The 26,097-nt window shown below is 43.1% G+C and overlaps 2 protein-coding genes across 8 annotated transcripts in view; both read right to left on the bottom strand.

The window, feature by feature from the left end:
• The window catches only part of LOC106581016 (sterol regulatory element-binding protein cleavage-activating protein), a 29,232-nt gene extending 20,219 nt beyond the window's left edge, over window positions 1–9,013 (bottom strand). The window contains exons 1-3 of one of the 6 annotated variants that reach the window (XM_045702891.1): window positions 1,977–3,117; window positions 1,807–1,889; window positions 1,361–1,567 (exon numbers count right to left, since the gene is read on the bottom strand). In XM_045702891.1, the coding sequence (XP_045558847.1) occupies window positions 1,361–1,567; window positions 1,807–1,889; window positions 1,977–2,165 (479 nt within the window). In that variant the 5' untranslated portion in view covers window positions 2,166–3,117. Of the gene's footprint in view, window positions 1–1,360; window positions 1,568–1,806; window positions 1,890–1,976; window positions 3,118–3,160; window positions 3,602–8,810 lie in introns of those variants that run through there. The other 5 variants (XM_045702892.1, XM_014162694.2, XM_014162682.2 and 2 more) reach the window with 5 other exon arrangements.
• A 112-nt stretch (window positions 9,014–9,125) lies between these two features.
• Window positions 9,126–12,536, bottom strand: elp6 (elongator acetyltransferase complex subunit 6). Of its 2 annotated transcripts, none has more exons than XM_014162768.2 (7): window positions 12,042–12,536; window positions 11,876–11,954; window positions 11,575–11,642; window positions 11,280–11,404; window positions 10,756–10,954; window positions 9,966–10,124; window positions 9,126–9,819 (listed from the first exon to the last, which is right to left on the bottom strand). In XM_014162768.2, exons 1-7 carry the CDS (start codon window positions 12,093–12,095, stop codon window positions 9,697–9,699), a joined length of 807 nt encoding a protein of 268 aa, XP_014018243.1. In that variant the 5' UTR covers window positions 12,096–12,536; the 3' UTR covers window positions 9,126–9,696. The 2 variants fall into 2 exon arrangements, with proteins under 2 accessions (XP_014018243.1, XP_014018234.1); XM_014162759.2 differs by having other exon boundaries at window positions 11,575–11,645; window positions 12,042–12,534.
• Window positions 12,537–26,097: the final 13,561 nt, after the last annotated feature.

Raw genomic sequence — 26,097 nt, 5'->3', positions numbered from 1 at the left:
ACACTTAATGAGAAGGGGTTTAGTGCTTAATATGTATGCCAATACCATATCCACTTATTTACACCTTGTTTGTAAAACACGAGTAACTAATGCCCACTAATTCCACCCTAATGCATGAGTAGGTAACTACAACCTTTTATCCCAGTTTGTCATCATCTTCACTCAATCATTCTCCTAGAAAGGCCCACTTTCTAGGGCCTATTTGCCCTGCAAACAAACTCATTTTAAATGAGAAAACCACACGCACACAAAGAAAACCAACAAGTCCATTAAGTTCAAGGGCACCTCCAAAATTCATGGACAGCTACGAGGCTAAGACAAACAGCCAGAGTGACAGTGCTGCATTTGTCTGTCTCTGTCAGGCCACTGGGTACACTTTACCACGACCGGAAATGATGACAGCCTGGCAATACTGTAGCAAAGGGATGAAGTTAGGTATAAATTTGGATGATGTCAACCATAGCCAGTTAAAATCTATGTGCCACCTAGTTCGATAAATATCCGGACCTTGTGAGTGGAAATCTACAATTGTTATTTTATTACCCCATCGAGAGCAGACTACCCCACTGAGAAGGGTATAGTGTTGCTCAATATCTTAGTGCTTTAACACTCTTTCATCCTAGTTCTTTGGCAGCCTGTCAGGCCCGGGGCCACGGGATACAAATTTCTCTTTGAGGACACTACACCCTCTCTCCCGCTCGCTCGCTCTCCCTCTCTAAGGTCACTGTAATGCCACAAAGGGCTTTTGTTTTGCAGCAGGAGCCCCCACCTCCTGGGAGGCAGATGGAGGGCCAGGAACACACAGATAGGCCTATTCTCCAGGGGTCACTTTCTCACAGCCCTCTGCTGTGTCTCTCTTTTTAACTCTGCTCCCACCCCCTTAATTCCCTGCACTCAGTGCAGCCGTCAGCCAGCCGTGCTTTTGGCACTGCACTGCTGCCTCCATGGTTCCATGCTGTAACGTATTTGTTCCATCCTGTCCTGACTTCTCATCTGTGACGGGGTTGACCTCTAATGTGGAACTCTGAGGTGGAAAAGTGTGTGTTCTGTTCCCGAGTGCTGATTTATGTGTATGGCTATGGCCGTTTCATTTAGTTGACTGGGTTTTGCAGGGTCTGCTCCTTTTTCTCCCAGCTCTGTTGTTTACCTATGTTTTTATTTTCATCCATCCACTTCTCCTGACCTACCATCTCACCTCCACCCATGTTGAGAAAAAAAATAGGTACTATCCTTTCACAACTTGCCTTAAACCAACAATGAACGTGTTCAGAGAAAGCAGTAGAAGAACTCACATCATCTCTTGAAGATGCCCATCCCCAGAACACCCCTCCCCATACACACACCCCTTCCTCAGACGTACCAGCAGGCGAGGATACTTGCGGAGGTGAAGAGGATGATGGGCACCGGATAGGAGGCGCACAGCAGCCCGTGGCGGTAGAACGCCGCCGAGATCTTCTCCCGCAGCCGCTCTCTCACGGTCATCCTGGGGGGCGGGGTCAGCTGCCGGCCATCGGGGGGCGCCGTGCGTGGGCGGGCGAGGACGGAGCGCCGCGGGGCATCCAGGGACCTAGGGAACCACAGAGACGAGAGGTGTGGGTTAATACAAACTCAGAGGATACCTGGGTTGGGGTCAATTCAAATTGAATGCAGTCAATTCAGGAAGTGATTTGAATTTAAAATTAATAAATGGAAAAAGCTTTGAATTAAAGCAATGAACATAGGTATTTTTTCTATTATTGAATTGGAATTTCATTTTACTTCCTGAATTTGAATTGGCCTCAACCCTGGAGGATAATCGGCACTCACCACATAATCAGTTGCTGCTGAATGTAGCCAGTGTTCATGTTGCTTTGGACACAAAACACCTCAAACCCGTGTATGGCCACACACTGCAGAAACCAAAGAGAAGCCCTCTAACTCCCTGTCCCATCAGAAACACCATAGATATTGGAAAAGGTGCCTTTCTGTCCCAGTACCTGTTCAGGGGGAGGTTGGCTGCCTCTCACGCTCTCTCGTGCCGGTTTGGCCTTTGTCCCCCAAAAGCACCGGATTTTAAAAGGTTTCACGGAGATCCTTGGCTTAAAACAACAGAGCCCTATTTCAGGCACCACAGCCAAAGTGTGACCGACTGGCTCAGCGCTACCCCCTGAGAACTCTGGAAACATTCCTAGGGGAATTTAGCCTACCTCTGGAGCGGCTTGATCTTCCACTAGAAATACTCTATATACAGTAAACACAGCAGGCAGCACACCGAGGGTTGAATTTAATCAAAGAGACCTCGAGTGCCTTGACTCACCCCATTTCTACTTTGTTCTACATATTGACCTGCTATCTAGCCTGTAGGTCCCATTATGCCCTGTGCGTCCATCTCCTCAGTCCTTCCCTGGTGTTGTGGTGAAGGAAAGCGAGGCCTGAGTTGGCAGGTGCTCAACAACATCTCCGTCAGTGAGTTAATCCGGGATAGGAAACGCCACAACGAGGCTCACAGGTCTACGCCCCCACCCTCTCTACCTATTTTTCCCCTAGTCTCTCCATCCTGCAGCTACACGGGTGAGGCAGACTTAACAGGTAACACTCTGTACACACATCAGGCAGGCAGTCAAGTCAATCTGCACATGATAGTGAGTCAGTGCATACCTCAAACCACGAGGCATTTTAAGACAAAAAAACGACTGACCCAGCCAGCAATACCAGAGACTTTATGATGCCAAGTCGAGACATGTGCCACTATGGATTCCAGTAGCCCAGCTCAGGGAGGGGGCAGCAGTTTACCTTCAGTAGCCTACCTGCCTAACCACTCATACAGAAAACAAAACAGAGAATGTCATTATGTTCCAAAAGCACATGTGCGAAAAAGTCAGGGACAAAAATGCCTCCCAAAACCATAAACCTCTTCTTTACATAGTAGCCTGTGTGTACTGTAGACATGTTTTTCTACTTGCAAGTTCCCAGGAAATTAAAATAAGATGAATGTAAGTGAAATGGTGCGTACCGGTAGACTACATTTTACAACAAAATGTGCAGACACGCTTCTCTCAGAAACATGTTTGCTAGCTCATGGAGGAATTGGTAACAGAGTTACACAAGACTAGGCTTAAGATATCATCATATGCTACTCTGAAGAAGAGTGTGCCTGAAATAAACTAAATAAAATGCTTACCTCCTAACGATGCTTCCTAAAATCCCCAGTTTGAAGGCATCGCTGGATCCTATACAGTCCATTGCCATGATCCACACCTGTGTAAGGGGTCTTAAAACCCAACGTAAAAAAGCTAAGACTCCTGGCAATTAGCACCATAAATGCAGGGATTTTAGGCTGCATTGAGGAGCAGCAAGATTGTATTTCAGCTCCCTTCTCCCATAGTGAACTGAGTACTTGCTCCTCAACTCTAATGCCCCATAACTGTACAGACCATTCTTGAGTCAATGTCAGCTGGGACTAATGCCTGCAGGCTTTATTGCGACACAACTCATTTACAGACACCAATTTACAAACACACAGGGAGCAAACTGGCCCAGTCAATCAGTAACCACTATTATATCATTGAAAATGGCAAAAACCCGGTCCAAAAACGTTGAGCGACCCGTCGTATGAGACACAATGAACATTTAAATGGAAAATCAGTGGGCCTGTGTATTGTGCAAAAAAACTCAATAACATGCACATACTGAGTTGAATAAAATATCTGCTTTTTTTTTTAAAGAAAACTGGATACAATGTGAATGTGTGGATCTGTGTGGTGTAAATGTGCATGAAACATACAGTAGGTGAATGAATGGGAGAAGTGTGTCTGAAAATGTGAAAGTGAACAAAATGTCAAGTCTATATTTGACTTTTTTGGCCGGCAGGTGATTTTATTTCAACCCCCAAGTTATAAGTATATATATATATATATATATATATATATATACACACATATACACACATATACATATATATACACACATATACACAAAATATTGGGGTCACTTAGAAATGTCCTTATTTTTTTAAAGAAAACTTTTTTTGTCCATTAAAATAACATAAAATTGAACAGAAACACAGTGTAAACATTGTTAAAGTTGTAAATGACTATTGTAGCTGGAAACTGCTGATATTTTATATCTACATAGGCGTACAGAGGCCTGAGAAATGAAGACTATTCCATGCGAGTAATTGCCAAGAAACGTCAGACCTAGTACAGCGCTGTGTACTACTCCCTTCACAGAACAGCGCAAACTGGCTCAAACCAGAATAGAAAGAGGAGTGGGAGGCCCCGGTGCACAAATGAGCAAGAAGACAGGTACAATAGAGTGTCTAGTTTGAGAAACAGACGCCTCACAAGTCCTCGACTGGCAGCTTCATTAAATAGTACCCGCAAAACACCAGTCTCAACGTCAACATTGAATAGGCGACTCCGGGATGCTGACCTTCCAGGCAGAGCTGCAAAGAAAAAAGCCATATCTCCCACTCCTCATACACACACACGAAGTATAACGAGTCCTATATAGACATAACCTGAAAGGCCGCTCAGCAAAGAAGAAGCCACTGCTCCAAAACTGCCATAAAAAAGCCAGACTACTGCACATTGGGACAAAGATCGTACTTTTTAGAGAAATGTCCTCTGGTCTGATGAAACAAAAATAGAACTGTTTGGCCATAATGACCATCGTTATGTTTGGAGGAAAAAGGGGGAGGCTTGCAAGCCGAAGAACACCATCCCAACCGTGAAGCACGGGGGTGGCAGCATCATGTTGTGGGGGAGCTTTGCTGCAGGAGGGACTGGTGCACTTCACAAAATAGATGGCATCATGAGGTAGGAAAATTATGTGGATATATTGAAGCAACATCTCAAGACATCAGACAGGAAGTTAAAGCTTGGTCGCAAATGGGTCTTCCAAATGGACAATGACCCCAAGCATACTTCCAAAGTTGTGGCAAAATGGCTTAAGAACAACAAAGTCAAGGTATTGGAGTGGCCATCACAAAGCTCTGACCTCAATCCTATAGAAAATGTGTGGGCAGAGCTGAAAAAGCATGTATGAGCAAGGAGGCCTACAAACCTGACTCCGTTACACCAGCTCTGTCAGGAGAAATGGGCCAAAATTCACCCAATTTATTGTGGGAAGCTTGTGGAAGGCTACCTGAAACATTTGACCCAAGTTAAGCAATTTAAAGGCAATGCTACCAAATACTAATTGAGTGTATGTAAACTTCTGACCCACTGGGAATGTGATGAAAGAAATAAAAGTTGAAATAAATTATTCTCTCTACTATTATTTCACATTCTTAAAATAAAGTGGTGATCCTAACTGACCTAAGCCAGGGAATTTTTACTAGGATTAAAAGGTTAGGAATTCTGAAAAAGTGAGTTTATATGTATTTGGCTAAGGTGAATGTAAACTTCCGACTTCAACGTGCTTCTACACCTGCATTGCTTGCTGTTTGGGGTTTTAGGCTGGGTTTCTGTACAGCACTTTGAGATATCAGCTGATGTAAGAAGGGCTATATAAATAAATTTGATTTGATTTACACACACACACACACACACACACACCAAAAATATAAATGCAACAATTTCAACAACTTTACAAAGTTATAGTTCATATAAAGAAAACAGCTCATTTAAATAAAATGATTAGACTCTAATCTATGAATTTCACGACTGGAAATACAGATATGCATCTGTTGGTCACAGAAACACTACATGACCAAAGTATGTGGACACCTGCTCGTCAAACAGGGCATTAATATGGAGGGCATTAATATGGAGTTGGTCCCCCCTTTGCTGCTATAATAGCCTCCACTCTTTTGGGAAGGCTTTCCACTAGATGTTGGAACATTGCTGCATGGACTTGCTCCCATTCAGCCACAAGAGCATTAGTGAGGTCGGGCACGGATATTGGGCAATTAGGTCTGGCTCAGAGTCGGCGTTCCAATTCATCCCAAATGTGTTCGATGGGGTGGAGGTCAGGGCTCTGTGCAGGCCAGTCAAGTTCTTCCACACCGATCTCAACAAACTATTTCTGTATGGACCTCGCTTTGTGCAAGGGGGCATTGTCATGCTGAAACAGGAAAGGGCCTTCCCCAAACTTGCCACAAAGTTGGACGCACAGAATTATTTAGAACATCATTGTATGCTGTAGTGTTAAGATTTCCCTTTACTGGAACTAAGGAGCCTAGCCCAAACCATGAAAAACAACCCCAGACCATTATTCCTCCTTCACCAAACAGATGTGGCTGAAATAGCCAAATCCACTAATTTGAAGGGGTGTCCACATACTTTTGAATATATAGTGTACCTTTAAAAAAAAAAAAAGTAGGGTGTGGATCAGAAAACTGGTCAGTATCTGGTGTGACCACCATTTGCCTCATGCAGCACGACATCTCTGTCTGTCGCATAGAGTTGATCAGGCTGTAGATTGTGGCCTGTTGAATGTTGTCCCACTGTAACAGTGTAGGTTCCGTCCCTCTCTTCGCCCCAACCCGGGCTCGAACCAGGGACCCTTGCACACATCAACAACTGACACCCACCGAAGCATCGTTACCCATCGCGCCACAAAAGCCGCGGCCCTTGCAACGCAAGGGGAAACCTTACTTCAAGTCTCAGAGCGAGTGACGTCACCGATTGAAACGCTATTAGCGCGCACCACCGCTAACTAACTAGCCATTTCACATCGGTTACACCACTCCTCTTCAACGGCTGTGCAAAGTTGCTGGATATTGGTAGGAACTGGAACACTCGTACACCTTGATCTAGAGCATCCCAAACATGCTCAATGGGTGACATGTCTGGTAAGTATGCAGGCCATAGAAGAACTGGGACATTTTCAGCTTCCAGGAATTGATTACAGATCCTTGAGACAGGGGGCCGAGTATTATTATGCTGAAACATGAGGCGATGGCAGTGGATGAATGGCACGACAATGGGCCTCAGGATTGTCACAGTATCTCTGTGCATTCAAATCTACATCAATAAAATGCAATTGTGTTTGTTGTCTGTAACTTATGCCTGCCCATACCATAACCCCATCTCCACCATGGGTCACTCTGTTCACAACGTTGACATCAGCAAACCGCTCGCCCACACGACGCCATCTGCGGTTGAGGCCAGTTGGACGTACTGCCAAATTCTCTAAAAGAGAACTTCTCGTGCTTACGGCAGATAAATTCACTTTAAATTCTCTGGCAACAGCTCTGATGGACATTCCTGCAGTCAGGATGCCAATTACACGCTCCCTCAAAACTTGAGACGTCTTTGGCATTGTATGGTGTGACAAAACGTGCACATTTTAGAGTAGCCTTTTGTCCCCAGCACAATTTGCACCTGTGTAATGATCATGCTGTTTAATCATCTTATTGATATGCCACACCAGTCAGGTGGGTGGATTATCTTGGCAAAGAAAAAAATGCTCACTAACAGGAACGTAAACAAATGTGTGCACAAAGTTGGAGAGAAAAAAGGTTCTTACACACACACACAATACTCCATAATGTCAAAGTGGAATTATGTTTTTTGAAATGTTTACAAATGTATTTCAAAAAAGCTGAAATGTCTTGAGTCAATAAGTACTCAACCACTGCTATGGCAAGCCTAAATAAATTCAGGAATACAAATGTGCTTAACAAGTTGGCACCTCAACAGGGGGAGGGCTGACTAGCCCCTAAAAGTACTTTTTGGGCCATTTGCGATGCAGCCAGAGGTGACAGAGCACACAAGTTTGGGCCAGGCCTACAAAACAGACCGTTTTCAAATGTCAAAGCAATTTTAGTGACAAAGGTCCAAATACACAGTTACTTAATGTGTAGCTGTTGACCAATCAAATTGCATTTGGTCAACGTTAACCAACTGGTGTGGCGCAGCTCTGTAACAATATAAATTCCCCAGACAGAAAAAAGTATCAATTACAGTTAGTACTACTGCTAAAACATAATTCAGAAACACTGTCACCCTCGTCTGTTCACACAGTAGTGGTGATAGTGATGCAACACAATAAATATCCCTACACGTGATCTCATTCAAATCAATTGTGTAAAAGTTTGCCTAACGCTTAGATTAATGGCAATTAATTAGATGGGTGAATAAAAAGTGTTAGTTTTCTGCCATGAGAAGAAACTTTACAGGCCTCCCGAGGGCGTGCTGTCGGCTGTCAAACGAGTCACCAGTAGCGTTCGCTTTAACAGGTGCTACTTAGCTAGCTAACGTTAGCGAATACAGGGTAACTTAATTTGAAATCCACTACCTAGCCGATATTTACTTCCTTCGTATTATCATATACAACTGAGACGACCAAAAACAACGTTAATCCATAATTCTGCCAAATGGAACGTAAAATCAGCTTCAACGCTTGAATCATGCGTAACGTCGTTAGCTAACGGATGATGCTAAGGTTAGCTAACTTCTACTGTTAGCAGATATGGTAAATGCTTGCTAACACATTGCTATCTGATGCCAACCAACACCAGCAACGTAGGGTTGTTGACCTTACACTGATAGTATGGCAGGCAGCTAGCAATTAGATAATCACATTAGCTAGCGATTTTACGAATAAGTCCAGTGACATCGTCTGTCAATAGCTAACATTTAAGCGAACTTGGCTGGCTATAACGTTAGCTGCTACCACCAAAAACACTTAACGAGTCCCGTGTTCATCCCCCCGCCAAACCCAGATAAGTTCTACCCTGGGTCGAAAAAATATATCTCCAATCTAGGTTCTACCCGTCTAACTTCGTTAGCTAGCTTAAATATTATGGGCCGCTTTGCTAGCTAATCGAGTCAATTAGCTACCAAAGTTAACGTTAGCTAGCTACTACGTTACACTTGACTTGCCTGGCTGAATAACTTTCTCGTGTCTTCGTCGAGAGTGCTGGTCCTGCTATCCAGGAGCTATTCGTGTACGGTCTTAACCTCCTTATTATAGTAACTTAACTGGAAAAACTGACTGCATCAACAGAACCATGTCACCACTGTGTATTTTCAGCAGCAGCGTGAATTGTCGACCTCTCACCCTTTACTTTATCCAAGACAGGTAACCATGAGGATATAGCGACACGCGCTGGATATTATCGAAAACGTGTTTTACAACCGTTAATCACACAGTATGTTACCTCCAACAACGGCCAAAAAAAAACTCTTACACTGGTCTTAAATGTGCCGTTTATTTTTTATTTTTTTGTATAACACAAGTGCAACCAAGTCAGGTCAGTTCTCATGTCACTTGAGAAATGACCTTTTCACCCAGGCTTCCTATGTCAGCTTTGCAAATGCATGTGCCGGGTTGGTTCAAATGCAGTAATCCAATGTTCAATTCAATACCACATCTCCAGTTCAAAACTGATCCCAACCTGTTTCATGATCATGACCATCTTTGTAGTTGTGCCATTACATATATGACAGCATACGCAGCTCCATTGAGGCATCTTCATTTTGAAGTAGTCCATTTTCTTCTTCACAATTGACTGATCCCTTCTGATGACCCAGTTGGACATGATTCCAACAGAGTTACCAAGAGGGATCAGCCAATGAAGTTGGAAGTTTCATGAGGTTGACTACTTTAAAATGGTGGCGGCCCAATAGCTTCCCATGCTAATATAGCCCTTTGGCCACTAGAGGCCTCTATCATTCTCTATGGTTCGGCCCAGAGAGCCATGTGACAGAGAGGTGAGGGAATGGGGATCAACACTGGGAAGGGAGGCAGAAGTGATCCATTGAGGGCTTAAAGGACTGCACTGGACATCCCCCTGGCAAAAAAGGAAGCCCCCTTGTCATGGACCTTGTACTGGAAGAGTTTTTTCTGGGTCTGCTGCCTGTCACATTGTCCCCGCCAGCACACTTCCACCTGAAACACACACACAGTACGGTTCAGCTTAATGCGTTTACCAGTCTTCTACTGCATATAACACGCAATCTCTTTCTCTCTTTTTTTACACTCTCTCACACACACACACACACATATATATATATATAAAATGTAATCCATCTGACTTGTCCGTGGATGTCCCTGCAGTAGCCGGTGGGAAGACCCTGTACTTGGAGTGTGAGGCTGCACTGGTGTATAAGGCCCCTTAGGAGCCGCTCTGAGCCTTCATCATCACTCTCCTCTTCTTCTTCTGCCTCACATCGCACCAACATCACCATGCTGCCCTGCAGATCAAAAAGAAAAGGGATAGTAGATATAGAGGAATGTGTGTGATTATTTGAACAGAGTCAGACGATGGAGAGACAGCGAGCTTGTGATAGCGTGAGCCTCCCATGTCACACCGCTCATCCGCACACTCCACTAGCTTCCAGCCGAAGCTCGCATCCACTACAAAATCATGGTACTTGCCTACGGAGCAGCAAGAGGAACTGCCCATCTCTACTTTCAGGCTATGCTCAAACCCTACACCCCAACCCGAGCACTCCGTTCTGCCTCCTCAGGTCTCTTGGCCCTCTCACCCCTACGGGAGAGCAACTCCCACTGAGCCCAGTCCAAGCTCTTCTCTGTCCTGGTACCCCAATGGTGGAACCAGCTTCCCCCTAGAGCTATGACAGCAGAGACCCTTCCCATCTTCCGAAAACATTAAAACCCTACCTCTTCAAAGAGTATCTTAAATCATCCCGCAGCCCCCCACCCTTTCTACTTTGAGGAAAGATGTACTTACTATGACTGTGTAATGTGGTTGTCCCACCTAGCTATCTTAAAATGAATGCACTAACTAAATTGCTCTGGATAAGAGCATCCGCTAAATGACTAAAATGTAAATGTAAAATGTGGTATACTGTATTATCTGACCTGCAGCTCGGAGCAGACAGTGGCTCTGCAGTAATGACTGAAGTCCAGCGCCGCCCCAACACTGACCCCCAGACTCAGGACCACACTGAGGTCATCCACCAGGAGCACAGGGGGACCCCATTCCTCACCTCCACCCACTGCCCCCCTTACATTGTCCCGCACAAAATCATATAGACCCCGCAGGCCAGAACTGGGATCTCTGTGGAGAGGTGGAAGGGAACAGAGAGACAGGGAGAAGGATTGAGGGGGCAAGGGATGAGAGACAAAGAAAGAAAGGGGACATAGAGGGAGAGATAAATGAAGCAGGAAGAGATTTTCAGATTCATATTATCATTAACTGCTTTGATTACATCATAAAAAAGGTGTACAAGTGTATCAAACAATACAGGTTGGATTCCCAGAACCAGATAAAGTCTATGATATTCTAGGACCAAAAAGCACTCTCAATGGAGCTTCTGCACTGAATGAACATGCTTTTTAGTCCAGGAGTAGGCTTGATCAGAGTCAACGCTACAGACAGGTACCTGAGGAAGTCCACTGCCCGGGTTCCTTTGCTGGCCTCCCCCTGAAGCAGTACCCCCAAGGATTCCTTTAGTCCCTCTAAGAACACCAGCTGCCCTTTCTCCCTTGCCTGGGTCAAACTCACACCCTGATTAACATGAAACACAGTGAAAGAACCCATACAAAATGTAGTTAATACATCTCCACCAAGCAACAGCAAATCATACACAACTGTAAAGACACATTTACTTGCACAGTATGTATAAGAGTGGCTGGGGGAAAGTTTAACCCAGCGTTTTGGAAGATAAGTATACTCACCAACCGTTGACTGATTGCACTGTAGTGACTGAAGGACTGCACAAGACCCAGGAAACACACCTTACAGCCTGCTGTAAATCACACCAAAAAATTCTGAGCACGTCTGGCCTCAACAGATTTTATTTTTACCACTTATGAGAGTGCATCATAGTACACAACTTAGCCCCATATCTTCCCTCCATTACTGTCTTTCATTGTTTCTCACCTAACACTACAATCAACAGTCAACATCAATAGAGGGCACAGTGTTACAGACAAGTATCAGTCAACTAGACATCAGTCCACTCACATAAATCCTCACCTCGTAAATAAAAGGAGAGGAAATGGTGAATGAGGAAGGACGCGTCTGTATGTTTGTCAGACACTAAAATAAACTCTCCCTGCAGAGAACACACATAAATCCACAAAGGTTAGGATTAGGCATAGGGGTTTAAATTGGTTACGGTTAGAGGTGAGGTTAGGGTTACCGGCTTGAAGCTGTCGGGACTAGTATTGAGAATACTGTTGAGTTCTGCAAACATCTTGAGAATGGATGAAGACGTATCTCATACGAATCTTTGGGATGTCTTCTGGTGAGTTGCTAGTTATCTAGATAAATACTAACATCGATTGACATAAATTACTTTATTAATAGCTAGCTAGATATCTTAACCAATGTCTTTATATATGAAAGCTTAACACTCCCAGGAAAGTACATTTAACGTTAGCTAGCTACAGTAGAAGTGCAGACTGTCGAGGGAGGCTATGAAGTTGGTTAGATTGTTGACACGATTTTTTTGCGTTATCCAGGACAAATCACAACAGCTCAAAGTACCCTTTCGTCAATATAACTGCATTAATAGAATATGTTTAAAACAATTCCCTATTCATAGCTATTTCTTTTTCCGAATGTTTGTTGTGAAAAAGTAGCATGGTACACGACCGTAGTTTCTACTGCACGAAGAGAGGGACAATCTGAGTATGTGAAAAGCGTTTCGACTTCTTCTTCGATGAGGTTTAACGGCGGTTGGCATCCAATAAATGTTGCATTACCGCCACCCACTAGACTGGAGTACAACTCCCTTATTCTTTGCTTGAAAAAATTAACAATAAAATAAACAAATACCCTACCATCTTAAACTACACTCCCCCCAAAATCACCCTACTCCACTATTTAAATATATTTAGTCCTACATCAGGCCAACAACCTGAAAGGATGGGACACCACCACTTATCACACCCTGTAACTCTGATGTCAAGTCTCGCACACCCAAATACCTCACTGCAGCTGCCACCACAACCACAATTTTCTGCGATTTACTTTCCATACCTGCAATAAAGTTGATAACCATTGCTATAAAGGCAAAACATCCAATCTTACTGAAACATATATCACTTGTTGGCCTATCCCTCTGTACTGGTACAGATCTACTACTCACACCACTCCTCTCAAAGTCCCTCCCCCTTGACCCATATTCCTCTACTTTCTTCACTGCCTCAGCATATGACAACTTTCTGCACTACTGGAAACCTCAACCTGCCTCTCTCGCACAGGACATTTCTGATCCCCAGTCCCATGGGCACACCTACAATTAACACATACCACTACTTTCCCCAATGCTACACATTCCTTTGTCTCATGCCCTTCTGCACACTTCTCACATCTAGGAACCACCCTCCTACACGCTGCTCCCACATGCCCATAAGCTTGACACCTGTAACAACGTAATGTATTCGGCACAAAAACTCATACAGGATAACTTATCTATCCTAACATCACTTTGTCGGGCAAAGACTCAACATAAAAACTCAAAAGAAGAGACAATGACTCTTCTCTTTCACCACTCACGCCACCCTGTCTGTGTTGTACCAAATGTCTAGCATCACAAACACCGGGAATCTTCTCCTTCAGTTGGTCAACTTTTATATTTACTGCTACCCCAGTAATCTCGCTTTTCAATGGTGCCCTTTTCTTGAGAGCAAAACATTTCACATTTCTTGCCTCCATTCGTTTAACACAGAGCACCTTCTCCCTCTGACCAGCAGAAACACAAACAATTATCACAAGACCACTTCTGGTTCCCCTCCCGATTCCACAGCACCCAACTCTGTTTTCACCCACCCTGAAACCACAAATGGATCAGCCAAAAGGCAAGGGTCCATTTTTTCCAAAAACTTCACTCCTACTGTCACAGACTCATCTTTATCCTGAACCTCAGTGCAAGGCTCATTCTCCAAGAACTTCACCATACCTACCACCTCCAATACTTCGACCTCATTCACTTCCATTTCTCCTCCTGTCTTCAGCTCACTCTACTTACACTTTCTACCATTCTACTTTAACAAACCATCTCCCTTTTTCCAGCGATTTGTAACACACTGAAGCTCACCCTCTTCCTCCCTCTCTCTCTTAGACCTCCTCTGCCTCTCTTTTCCCTCCATTGCTCCTCCGTATTCCAAGTATACGACTCCTTATGATAATCATGCACTTCTCTGACATGCATCTTGTTCTTGCCTTCTCAAGGGACACCATTTAGCCAGCTGTCACAATCTCCATATGGACCCCTTCTTCTTCTTTGGAGTTTAACGGCGGGTGGCATCCAATATGTTGCATTACCGCCCCCAACTCAACTATAATATAAATCCCTTATACTTTGTGATACAATTATTATTTTTTTTAAACTTACAACTAACCATACACATTAAAAACCCACTACCCCATTCCACTACTTAAACCCTATCTGTTCCTGCACCATACCAACGGCCTGGGAAGACGGGACACCACCACTCAACACCCGCTGTAACTCTTCTGAAATCAGATCTTGTATGCCCAAATACTTCTCTGCAGCTGCCACTACAACATCTATTTTCTGTGATTTATGTTCTATTTCTGCAGTACAATTGATAACCATTGCTATGAATGCTAAGAAGTCAACCTTACTGAAGCATGCAGTACCACTCAAAAGTTTGGACACACCTACTCATTCAAGGGTTTTTCTTTATTTTTTACTATTTCTACATTGTAGAATAATAGTGAAGACATCAAAACCATGAAATAACACCTATGGAGTCATGTAGTAACCAAAAAAGTGTTATAACATATATTTTGATTTGTTTATTTTAGATTCTTCAAAGTAGCCACCCTTTAACTTGATGACAGCTTTGCACACTCTTGGCATTCTCTCAACCAGCTTCATGAGGTAGTCATCTGGAATGTGTGCCTTGTTAAACATTAATTTGTGGAATTTTCCTTTCCTTTTTAATGTGTGTGAGCCAATCAGTTGTGTGTGACAAGGTATGGTATACAGAAGATAGCCCTATTTGGTAAAAGACCAAGTCCATATTATGGCAAGAACAGCTCAAATAAGCAAAGGGAAATGACAGTCCATCATTACTTTAAGACACGAAGGTCAGTCAATATGGAAAATGTCAAGAACTTTGAAAGTAAATACATTACAATTGTCAGGGGTGTGAATACTTATGTAAATTAGATATTTCGGTTTTTCATTTTCAATACGTTTTTTTTTACAATTTCTAACATGTTTTCACTTTGTCATGATTGGGTAATGTGGGTAGATGGGCGAGGGAAAAAAACATTTTATTTCATTCTCAATTCAGGCTGTAACACAACAAAATGTGGAAGAAATCAAGGGGTATGAATACTTTCTGAAGGCACTGTAAATTGTAGTAAATTTGACTAAATTACTCACTCAAAATGTACCAAGTATAATATATTATCCAAAATGTGACCAGAAGACAATACTTAGGAAGTATTTCAAAACCCACAAAAAGTAGGCTATTTGAATGACAGCGTATCTTACTTCTGTTACAATGTAAAAATGCAATCATAGACTTTCAAAATGTAGATAACCTCTCTCAATAAGATTTAGTACAGACCAGGTTTGAAACAAAATGTCGAAATAATAGCCTAGCAACGATTCAGTGAATGCAACAAGTATTAGAAAAGATGCAAAACACAACTACTGTTCAGAGAAAAAGTTTATTTGCATTTAGCCTACAACATGCCATGAAACTTCTTGAAGCATTGCCCCATCCTGCAAAGTGGCACAAAATGTAAAAAATAGTACTTTGACAACAATTCAGTAAATGCAATACGTATTAGATAAAGATTCAGAGCAAAAAAAATCAAAATGCTTATTGAGAGTTATCATATTGACAAAAAACATTTACTTCTGTAACAATGTAAAAATGCTAACAACTATTCAGAGACCTCTCTCAATAATATTTAGTACATGCTAGGCCTGACACAATGAAGAAATAGTAGCCTACTTTGACAGCAATTCAGTGAAAAGAGAAAATACAAAACACAGTTTTTAAAACAAAGCAAATTCCCTATAAGACTTGTAGGACAAATGTATATTTCATACTGTCATGGTATTTCTGGAAGCACAGCCCCATCCTGCAAAGTGGCACAGAACACATAGAACACCCAAAGGAGGTTTTTACACATTTCCCAGTCTTAGCCCTGCATCCACTCTGGATGCACACCACACACCCTCTCGTGCGCCCTTCAAACTTCACCGGGGAGTGGCCTGCTTTCAAATTATGAGTAACAGCTCGGGTCCACACCCCATGGTGCCACACAATTGGCACCCTGTTTCCTTCCACTGTAGCCATTACAAAGTGAATGCACAAGCTGCATTTTGAATGCCTTCAGGGACCAGTACCTGTCGTTTCTGGGAAGGGGCCTTTGCAGGGTCCCCCACACTGGTCTACTGACACCACAGTCGTGTCGTGACTACCATTAATGCGATGATGGCTATCCATTGAATAATTACATACCACATTCAATTATTACGCGATTAAATTAATCATATAACAATTAATTAAGTAGTAATCTGGGGCACCACGGGACAATTTTGTTTAATGAGTTGCCGTTTCCCGAATTAACTCAAGAATAGATCAGTCAATGCGGAAAAGTTTAAAAACTGAATGTTTCTTCAAGTGCAGTTGCAAAAACAATCAAGCGCTATGATGAAACTGGCTCTCACGAGGACCGCCACAGGAAAGGAAGACCCAGAGTTACCTCTGCTGCAGAGTATACGTTCATTAGAGTTACCAGTCTCAGAAATAAATTACCAGCCCAAATAAATTCTTCACAGAGTTCAAGTAACAGACACAACTCAACATCAACTGTTCAGAGACAGCATGAATCAGGCCTTCATGGTGGAATTGCTGCAAAGAAACCACTACTAAAGGACACCAATAAGAAGAAGGGACTTGCTTGGGCTAAGAAACATGAGCAATGGACCTTAGACCGGTGGAAATTTGTCCTTTGGTCTGGAGTCCAAATTTGATATTTTTGGTTCCAACCACCGTGTCTTTGTGAGACGCAGACTAGGTGAACGGATGATCTTCGCATGTGTGGTTCCCACCGTGAAGCATGGAAGATGTGTGATGGTTTGGGGGTGCTTTGCTGGTGACACTGTCTGTGATTTATTTCGAATTCAAGGCACACTTAACCAGCATGGCTACTACAGCATTCTGCAGCAATACGCCATCCCATTTTGCGCTTAGTGGGACTATAATTTGTTTTTAACGGCACAATGACCCAACACACCTCCAGGCTGTGTAAGGACTATTTGACCAAGAGCGAGAGTGATGGAGTGCTGCATCAGATGACCTGGCCTCCACAATCACCCAACCTCAACCCAATTGATATGGTTTGGGGTGAGTTGGACCGCGGAGTGTAGGATAAGTAGCCAACAAGTGCTCAGCATATGTAGGAACTCCTTCAAGACTGTTAGAAAAGCATTGTACAAAGTTGTCATCAAGGCAAAGAGTGGCTACTTTGAAGAATCTCAAATTTGAAATATGTTTTGATTTGTTTAACACTGTTTGGTTACTACATGATTCCATATGTGTTATTTCATAGTTTGGATGTTTTCACTATTATTCTACAATGTAGAAAATAGTAAAAATAAAGAAAAAACCCTTGAATGAGTACGTGTGTCCAAACTTTTGACTGGTACTGTATAACACTAGTTGGCTTATCCCTCTGTAGTGGCACAGATCTACTACTCACAGGGATCCTCTCAGGATCCCTCAACCATGAGCAGCCCTACAGTTGACACATACAATTTCATCCACCGAAATGATACACAATCCTCTATCCCATGCCCTCCTGCACACTTATTACATCATGGAATCTCCGTCCTACAAACTGCTGCGACATGACCATAAACGGTGCACCTGAAACAGCGCAGTGGATTCTGTACCAAAGCTCTAACAGGGTAACTGATATATCCTAAGATGACTCAAAACTCAGAAGGACTGACAGTGACTCCTCTGTTTCACCGCGCTCACCACTGGGTCTGCGTCACAGCAAACGGCGGGCATCACAAACACCATGAATCTTCAGCTTCAATTGCTCCACCTCCACACTTAACGCTACCCCAGAAATCACTCATTTCAATTGTGCCTTGTTCCTAAGAGCAAAGCAAGAAATAGATCTTGAACCAAGTTACATGACACCGAGCGCTCACTCCCTCTGGTCAGAAGAAACACAAAGAAATATCACAAGTCTACTACAGGTTACCTTCAGTGATTCAACTGCACCCACCTCCTTTCCCACCCACCCAGAAACCACAAATGGATCCTCCAAAAGGCAAGGACCCACTTTCTCCAAAAATGTCACTCCTACTGGACCAGATTCTTCTTTTCATGTCCATTGATGCCAGGCTCGGGTCCGAGCTGTTCACTACACCTTCCACCTCACTTAACTCACCCTCATTCACTTTCATTTCCCCTCCAGAACTCGGTCTGGCACACGGCTCACTCTGCTGGCACTTGACATCAATCCTGTTCCTGTTCAACACCCCATCTCTATTTTTATCACCATCTTCCTCAATTTCAAATTCAACCTTTCCTTTCCTCATTTCTCTTCGACCTCTTCTTCCTCTTTCCCCCTCCATTCTTCGTCAGAATACACCTTTCTGTGTCCCTATCCCAATATACCTCTTTGCTTGCGGCCCGGTGGCATCCTGACGTAACTCCCTCTCATAATCCTGCTCACCTCAGAAACGTGTCTTCTCCGGGCGCCAACATTTTGAGAGCATGATCACAGGCCACACCCCCAAACTTAACTCTGTTCTACTCTCGTCGCGGTGGAAAACCTTCAGCTCTCCACTTCTTTCGTCTCTCTGAACGTTGGACCTCGTTCAACGCATTTCCCCCGTGTCGACATTTCACAAACAAATTTTACACATCATGTTTTAAAATATATGTTGCTCTCATGGAATGTAATTAATTGAGCAGTGCTCAATTATAGATTATAGATATGAAGCGCTATTTGCATTTGAACATATCAAGGGAGGAATCAAGGATGCATTTAATTGACGCATTTGCTCCATACACGTGCTTGTTATTCTTCTTCTTCTATAAATTTGTATTGACGGATGGCAACCGAGAGGTGCATACACCGCCATTGTACTGGACTGTGACGCAGGTCACGGCCTCTCTATTAATCAAATCCTCTTCACTAGCCCTGTGTTTCCGCCTACTGTTCTGGAGTGTGAATTTATTACACTTTGTGACACAAAAAAATAAGTGAAATTTACGGGGTAAAGGGAATTAAAAATGCCCGACCAACTAACCTTACACCCATTAAAACATCAGCACTTTTCCACTGCTTGGGTCTATCTTATCCTACACCAGGCCGGCAGCTTCGGAGGACGGGCCACTATCGTTCAACACACCTTGTAACTCTTCTGCAGTAAAATCTCATACACCCAAGTACTTCTCTGCAGCTGCCATCACAACATCTATTTTCTGTGATTTACGTTCCATTTCTAAGGTACAGTTGACAACCATGGCTACGAATGCTAAGAATCCAACCTTACTGAAGCACATGTTATTCCTATCAATCTCTATTGGCCTCAGCCTACTTAAAGGGAGCCTCTTAGGATCCCTCTCCCTGGACCCATCTTCCTTTACTACTCTCTTCACTGCCTCGGCATATGACACCTTCTGTACTACTCTGATCCTGGCAACCTCAACCTGCCTTTCCATCACCGGACACTTCTGATCTCCGGCACCATGGGTACTCCTCCCTATAGGTAACACACACACAACTTTTCCCACCGATGCTGCAACCTGGTCTCAGAGCATTTCATTAGTATATGTTACGTCTCGTATGGTATGTATTCATTTGTGGATTTCATCACTCATTTCATATGATATGTTACGAATTTGCAAAACGTACAATATGTTACAAATTTGCAAAACATACCTTATGTTATGATTTGCAAAAAAGTACGATATTTTATGAATTCTAGATAGGTGGCTAACGTTAGTTAGCCTAGGGGTTAGGGTTAAGGTTAAGGTTATGGTTAAGTTTATGAGTTAGGTTAAAGGGTTAGGGCAGGGGTGGGCAATTCCAGTCCTTGGGGGCCTGATTGGTGTCACAGTTTTTCCCAGCCCCAGCTAACACACCTGACTCCAATAATCACCTAATCATGATCTTCAGTTTAGAATGCAATTTGATTAATCAGCTGTGTTTGCTAGGGATGGAGAAAAAGTGTGACACCAATCAGGGCCCTGAGGACGGAGTTGCCCACCCCGGGTTAAGGGAAGGGTTAGCTAAAAGGTTTAGGATTAGGGGAAGGGTTAGCTAACATGCTAACAAGTAGTTGCAAAGTAGCTAAAAAGTAGTAAGGAGTTGAAAAGTTGCTAAAATGCTAAGTTGTCCATGATGAGATTTGAACTTTGGTTGCTAGATGTTTGCGTTACACACCTACCCATCCTCCCCTACCAACCACCCTACTTTAGTTTTTGCCTTAAGTAACTATCTGTCTTATGAAACCATACCAAACGTAACATATCATACTAATTTGAGTGTTACATATTTTCATTTACTATGTTATGTCTAGTCTATGAGACCAGGCTGCAAATACACATTCCTTTGTCTCATGCCCTCCTGCACACTTCTCACATCTAGGAAACTCCCTCCAACACACTGCTACAATATGACCATAAGCTTGGCACCTAAAACACTGTAATGGGTTTGGGACAAAAGCGTTCATGGTGCTTGTTAATCTAACAACCACTAATAAGCCATACCTCTGGTTCGTTCAGCCATTCTTATGGAGGAAATTAATGCAGAAAGAATGGTGTTTTGGGATAAACGCTGAAAATAAGGTCTGAGGTTAACACAGGTTTAGGAGATCTTAGAATTTTTGTTCTATGAGATAATATCAGTCAGTTATGACCTTTAGGAATTATGAAGCTTGTATGTGCTTTATGTGCTCCTTTAGATTACATGAATGCAAAAAAAATCACAAAAAGTGAAAGAAACAAATCTCTAAAAGCTGATGAAGATTATCTCCAGTGGCGTGCAGTTTTATAAATAATTGCATGCTATTCTAACATTTTCCCATGAGGCTGAGAGAAAATGTTGCTGTTTTAAAGCTAATTTCCTGCAATTCTACACATATTGCCACATATGTCGCTGCATGTATAAAATTCGAAGAAATGTTCAGTAATTGACACAAGCTGTCTCCAATCAATCAATGTCTGGTTGTGTGTTTGGCAGGGAGGGGTCACCTGAGGGGTATACTACAAAGCAGCATCAATGAGTTAGCCAGCTAACTAAAGAGAAACAACCAACAATAACCACATATTTTCTGGTTCATTGAGAAATGTAAACTTAGATATGTGTTTTTGGTTGTGGAGTCAACTACATCATGCCATTTCAAGCTTATCTTTCAAAAAAATATAAAGTTATGTCAGAATATTGAGCTGAGTAACTCATTGATCTTGCTTTGTAGTATACCCCTCTGAGCCAGGGGAGGCTGAGTTCTGTGAATCTTGATCGTATACAAAACCTATCGTTTGAACTCACAAACGTAAGAAGCTTGTGGGAACGTCAGCATGGAAGATCCGCCCATTAAATGTTCATGTCCTTTTAAAAAAAAAGACAACTGAGGAAGGTTTTGATCCATCGACCTCTGGGTTATGGGCCCAGTGCGCTTCCAGTGCGCCACTCTGCTACTAACCACCCAGATTGATCCAAACTCACAATCCATGGCTTTGAAGGAAAGTGCCTCATCCATTAGGCCACTGGGGCTTGATGACACAAGTACAGACTGTATGAACTGAAAGAAGCAGGGAAACTGTGATCCCCTGCTCCATGTGCTTCCCATGCCGTATGTCTTCGTTCTGTGGTCCTGTGGTTATCAATAGAAAAGTAATCTTTAGATAGCCTCACAGAAACTCACAAGAAACAGTTCATATTAACAGAGAAATGATTTTACTTTATTGTATAGAAACAATTATTTTGTTTATATCATAAAAATATAAGTATTTACATAAGTATTCAGACCCTTTACTCAGTACTTTGTGGATGCACCTTTTAGCAGTGATTTACAGCCTCAAATCTTCTTGGGTATGATGCTACAAGCTTGGCACACCTGTATTTGGGGAGTTCCTCCCATTTTTCTCTGCAGATCCTCTCAAGCTCTTTCAGGTTGGATGGGGAGTTTCGCTGCACAGCTATTTTCAGGTCTCTCCAGAGATGTTCAATCGGGTTCAAGTCAGGGCTCTGGCTGGGCCACTCAAGGACATTCAGAGACTTGTCCCGAAGTCACTCCTGCGTTGTCTTGGCTGTGTGCTTAGGGTCGTTGTCCTGTTGGAAGGTAAACCTTCGCCCCAGTCTGAGGCCCTGAGCACTCTGGAGCAGGTTTTCATCAAGGAGCTCTCTGTACATTGCTCCATTCATCTTTCCCTCGATCCTGACTATTCTCCCAGTCCCTGTCACTGAAAAACATCCCCACAGCATGATGCTGCCACCACCATGCTTCACCGTAGGGATGGTGCCAGGTTTCCTCCAGACGTGACACTTGGCATTCAGGCCAAAGAGTTCAATTTTGGTTTCATCAGACCAGAGAATCTTGCTTCTCATCGTCTGAGAGTCCTTTAGGTGACTTTTGGCAAACTCCAAGCGGGTTGTCATGTGCCTTTTACTGAGGAGTGGCTTCCGTCTGGCCATTCTACCATAAAGGCCTGATTGGTGGAGTGCTGCAGAAATGGTTGTCCTTCTGGAAGGTTCTCCCATCTCCACAAAGGAACTGTGGAGCTCTGTCAGAGTGAGCATCAGGTTCTTGGTCACCTCCCTGACCAAGGTCCTTCTCCCCCGATTGCTCAGTTTGGCCGGGTGGCCAGCTCTAGGAAGAGTCTTGGTGGTTCCAAACTTCTTCCATTTAAGAATGATGGAGGCCACTGTGTTCTTGGGGACCTTTAATGCTGCAGACATTTGTTGGTACCCTTCCCCAGATCTGTGCCTCTACACAATCCTGTCTTGGAGCTCTACGGACAATTCCTTTGACCTCATGGCTTGGTTTTTGGATGATCAATGGATCAGGATGCACCTGAGCTCAATTTATTTTGAGTCTCATAGCAAAGGGTCTGAATACTTATGTAAATAAGGTATTTCTATTTTTTTATTTGTAAGAAATTTGCAAACATTTCTAAAAACCTGTTTTCGCTTTGTCATTATGGGGTATTGTGTGCAGAATGATGAGGAAAAAAAAACTTTTATCCATTTTTAATAAGGCTGTAACATAACAAAATGTGGAAAAAGTAAAGGGGTCTGAATACTTTCCGAATGCACTGTATGTGTTCAGTATATCCATGGTGAAATAGCTAGCTGCTCGAGTGACTGTTTGTTTTAAAATCAAGTATCCTCAATGTGTCTGAGACTTCCCACTTGAGTTGTGTCACATTCATTTGCCAGTGTTCAAGTTTGTAGTGCATTTACAGCCACTGTTATGTAACTAACTATAGTATCCACCAGATGATGTGAGGTAGTTTGAAATCACGGCGACCAGTAAACTTAATGGTCTGAAATAGCTTACTCTCCCAGATCAGTGCAATAGACGGAGAAGAGAAAAGAAGAGAAAGCCATTTTAGACTATTGAAATACAGACCAAGACTTTTGATTAATATTTCAGCTGCACGGTTATGGAAGAATCCACCTTTTATGTTTTGCAACTCGCCAAAAACCCACTGATGATGGATAAAAAGTTCAGTATGACTCTGTCCAGATGAGTATATTTCATTGTTTGTCAGTACAGTCTTTCATTCTCCAGTTCCAGTACATTGCAACACTCTGTTTCAGTTGTCAGTATACTCCTATACAGTGATAGATAGAGGTGTGGCGATGTTTGACCCAGGGCTTAGGGAGTGCACACCTTGGCTGTCCGTGATCGTGCCCTATAACCCCTGGCGTCGATGGTCGGTAAGGACTGTGTACTTAGGGGGCTGTACATAGGACAGGGGTGTGAAGAGGGGTACATGTCATCCTCCCACCTCAGTACCTTACCCCTGGGCCTGGCCCCTATCCGGTTGACAACAGGAGCTTTGGGCAGGGCTTTGGGCACCTTGTAGAGGTACACGTCATAGTGGATCAGGGGACTGCAGGGGGGCCTCGGCTTGGCGTTTCTGGGACGGTAGAGCTCCATCTCGATGGTCACCTCGCCCTGTAAGAACACGCGCACAGACACACACACACACACACATACAGTACAGAGTTGGGTAGGATCTGAATACATGTAATCAGTACATGTAATCTCTTCAAATAAAAACTGTAACTGTAATCAGTTACATTACATTACAAGCAATATATTGTACTCAGATTACAGATACTTTTGAAAAACTAGAGGATTACTTCTTGGATTACTTTTAAATTCAGAAAGGACGATTGCGGAACAAAATACATTATGACACCTTTCTGTTTTCTCAATGACATTCAATTCAACATTGAAAAACGGCGAAAGTTTAAGTTTGTTCCACCTGAGCGAGTCTGACCACAAATCAGAGACCACTATGATAACACACTAAAATGTGTTTGATGGATTCTTTTTTCTCTTCTAATGCCTCCTAAGAGGAAAGTAATTCAAAAGTAACTGAAAGTAATCTGATTATGTTACTGAGTTTGGGAAATCCAAAAGTTATGTTACTGATTACAATTTTGGACAGGAGGTAACTAATAAATGTAACGGATTACATTTAGAAAGTAATGTATCCCACCCTACACACACACACACACACACACACACACACACACACACACACACCCAGCTCATAGACACACATCTGTGTGGTTACTTCTACCTAAAAACGGTTTTCTACAGAATTGAAACACCAACATAAAGTGTCTTAATAGGGCGTTGAGCCACCACAAACCAGAACAGCTTCAATGCGCCTTGGTATAGATTCCATAAATGTCTGGAACTCTATTGGAGGGATGCGACAGCATTATTCCACAAGAAATTCCATCATTTGGTGTTTTATTGATGGTGGTGGAAAACGCTGTCTCAGGCGCTGCTCCAGAATCTCCCATATTGGGTTTTATACATAACGCTAAGCATGATGGGATGTGGATTTCTTAATTCACTCAGGAACCACACCTGTGTGGAAGCACCTGCTTTCAATTTACTTTGCATCCCTCATTTACTCAAGTATTTCCTTTATTTTGTCAATTACCTGTACCATCCAGCTCTTTACATATAGCCTTTCCTTCTACCCCCAACCTCCATTGCAGCCGTACATTGTTCTACACAGGATAACACATCAGAGAAAGGCCACACTCTGTGGTGTGAATAATTGTATATTTTTTCCCTCTCTCCTTTCTTTGGGGAAAAGTGGGAGTAGGATTTGACCTCAGTGTGGTAACGTGTGTATACTTTGACTCTGTGCAATTTTGTGTGCTTTCATGTGTGTATGTGTGCGCTCGTGACTGTGCGTGCGGGCATGTATGTTTGTCTGTGTGTATATGTGTTTGCGTTGGCCAATCCTGAGGCTCCCTGTGGAATTCACACACCATCGTTCCACCACATCCTCAGCCAATGGCAGTGTGCGGATGAATCCAACATCCCAGCAGGCTTAGGGAGGCAGAGAAAAATCTTGACACGCACTGTTTGTGCCCTCTCTTCCCGCCTTACCCCTCTCTCCCTACCTGAAGTGTGCCCTTCCTCTCTCCTCTCCAGATAAATGATTTGGTAAAGGTGAGCAGGAGTGCATTCATCATCAGAACGTTGTAAAAATGCTATAAGAACACAAAGTGGTGTTAATGTCAGCTAGAGAGAGAGAGGGAGTATTGTAAGGGGGTTATGTAGAATCAGAGTGTATTTAATGTCAACAATTCATGTTTTCCTAGATAAACATTAAATCTGCATAATGCATTCTTGATTTTATATATCTATTATACATCATTTTCTGAGTCTCAGTACAACGCGACAGTCTGGCTGTTCTAATTGTGTGTGTGTGAGTGAGTGAGTGAGAGAGAGAGTGAGAGAGAGAGGTGAGAGAGAGAGTGAGAGAGAGAGAGAGAGAGAGAGAGAGAGAGAGAGAGAGAGAGAGAGAGAGAGAGAGAGAGAGAGAGAGAGAGAGAGAGAGAGAGAGAGAGAGAGAGAGAGAGAGAGAGAGAGAGAGAGAGAGAGAGAGAGAGAGAGAGAGAGAGAGAGAAATGGTGAGGTCATTGAGTTGGTCCTCTCAAGCTTGGACCAAAGCGACAGAATTGGTTTC

The sequence above is a fragment of the Salmo salar genome, chromosome ssa02 (assembly GCF_905237065.1).
Source record: "Salmo salar chromosome ssa02, Ssal_v3.1, whole genome shotgun sequence".
NCBI lineage: Eukaryota > Metazoa > Chordata > Actinopteri > Salmoniformes > Salmonidae > Salmo > Salmo salar.
This window is presented reverse-complemented; position numbering and strand designations above follow the sequence as displayed.